This window comes from Mus musculus, chromosome 7, assembly GCF_000001635.26.
Source record: "Mus musculus strain C57BL/6J chromosome 7, GRCm38.p6 C57BL/6J".
Taxonomy (NCBI): domain Eukaryota; kingdom Metazoa; phylum Chordata; class Mammalia; order Rodentia; family Muridae; genus Mus; species Mus musculus.
In genome coordinates this window covers 104083712-104085701 of record NC_000073.6, presented here as the reverse complement: position 1 = coordinate 104085701, position 1990 = coordinate 104083712, and the positions used below count along the sequence as shown (strand labels likewise).

Genomic DNA, 1990 nt, shown 5'->3' with positions numbered 1-1990 from the left:
CATTTCTTATCTCCTACACCTGGGAAAAATTAAAATAGCAGCCGAGGAACAGCAATGGTATGTCATGAACATGAAAGCATTATGCATTATGCATAATGTTTTCAATTTTTAGGAAAAAAAACCCTGGGGACTGTAATTGGGTTAGAATTCAGGTTCTAATCATGTAGCTTTCTTATCAGGAAACCTGGAATAATTTCCTTCTTCTTTTGCTTGACATTTGTTTTCTTATTTTACAGAATGGATGTTTAATTTCTTATAGACCAACTTAGGTCATGCTTATGAAGTTTGAGGCACATGGAGATAGCTGGCAGAGTGATTACAAAGACATATATATATATCTCCAGGAAGCTACTAAGAGTCTGAATGAGATGGTCAACTCCCACAAAAAGGTTTCCGATTCCTTCTTCTAAAAGAGGGACAAAAGCCTCTTCCCATAGCTGGAGGTTCATAACCTTCTGACCAGCACACCAGTGAATTTCAGAGATAAAATACATGTAAAATCATTATTAAAAAAAATCTATGTGCTGCCGCCTTTCCTTCCATAGGAATACCAACAGTATTGGACACGTGCTATAAATTTCCAGAACATCCATCTGACTGGTGACAAAAGACACTGTCATCTTATGGGGAACTTCAGGATCAATGCCTCTCAGGTTCCCAGCTTTATTCTTACAGGCTTTCCAGGAATGGAAGCCATGGAACCCTGGCTGTCTCTCCCTTTCCTTTTATTCTATGCCATATCCATCATAGGAAACTCCTTGATCCTCCTCATCATCAAGGAGGAGCAGAGCTTGCACCAGCCCATGTACTACTTCCTGTCCCTACTGTCTGTGAATGACCTTGGTGTGTCTTTCTCCACACTGCCAACTGTTTTGACTACCCTTTGCTTCCATGCCCGAGTGATCAACTTTAATGCTTGCTTGGCTCAGATGTTTTTTATACATCTCTTTTCTTGGACAGAGTCTGGCATCCTTCTAGCCATGAGCTTTGATCACTATGTAGCTATATGCAATCCACTGCGCTATGCCACGGTGCTCACCAATGCTCGCATTGTGGCAATGGGCCTGGGAACAGTCCTCCGTAGCTTTGTTCTCATTGTTGTTTTTCCAGTGCTTTTGCACAGGCTGCCCTTCTGCCACCCTCAGAACATCCTCTCCCATGCTTACTGTCTACATGTGGACATGATTAAACTGGCATGTACTGATGTTTCCCTCAATAGCCACTATGGGTTGTCCATCGTGTTGCTCACCTTTGGCCTGGACTCTGCACTCATTCTCATCTCTTATGTGCTTATCCTGCGATCTGTGCTGGCCATTGCGTCTCGGGAGGAGCGTCTGAAGACACTCAACACATGTGTGTCCCACATCTTGGCTGTGCTCATATTCTATGTGCCCATGGTCAGTGTGTCTATTGTGCATCGCTTTGGGGCTGGCCTGCCTCATGCAGTCCATATCCTCATGTCTATTCTCTATCTCTTTGTGCCTCCTATGCTAAATCCTATCATCTATTCCATTAAGACAAAGGAGATACGCCGGAGACTACTCAAGATGCTCTTCAGAGTCAAGTTGTGACTCAAGAGAAGACAGAAATGGTATATGATCTAGTGTTGTGTGGATATGAACAGCCACTAAATATGAACAGCACCAGAATAGGGGGAGATTAACTAAGGGGTATGAGGTCTATGCTTAAAGTTCCAGGATCACTGATAAGAAGTTTAATCTAGATTATTAGGCTTGTATCTGCCAACACCATTTGGGGTCAGAACCAGAACTTAACTTTGCTAACTTTTCTTTAGACACAGAAAACAATCCTGTTTCCAGGATTAAGCGAGGGAATTGTTATTTTCTAGAGACGCCAAGGACTAATATCAACATATCTAGTGACACTGTTGGACTTTGAGGGATATGCATTAAAAAAAATAAAGATACAGATAGGATTAATGTGGGATGGGTCCATGCCATCTATGCTATGAAAGTTTAAGCAAAAAAGA

General features: G+C 42.1%; 1 protein-coding gene across 1 annotated transcript; it reads left to right on the top strand.

Moving 5' to 3' along the window:
• The first annotated feature begins 623 nt into the window (after positions 1 to 623).
• On the top strand, positions 624 to 1571 carry Olfr645 (olfactory receptor 645). The gene has a single exon (NM_207144.1). The coding sequence runs from the start codon at positions 624 to 626 to the stop codon at positions 1569 to 1571; it is 948 nt and encodes a 315-aa protein (NP_997027.1).
• The last annotated feature ends 419 nt before the right edge of the window (positions 1572 to 1990 follow it).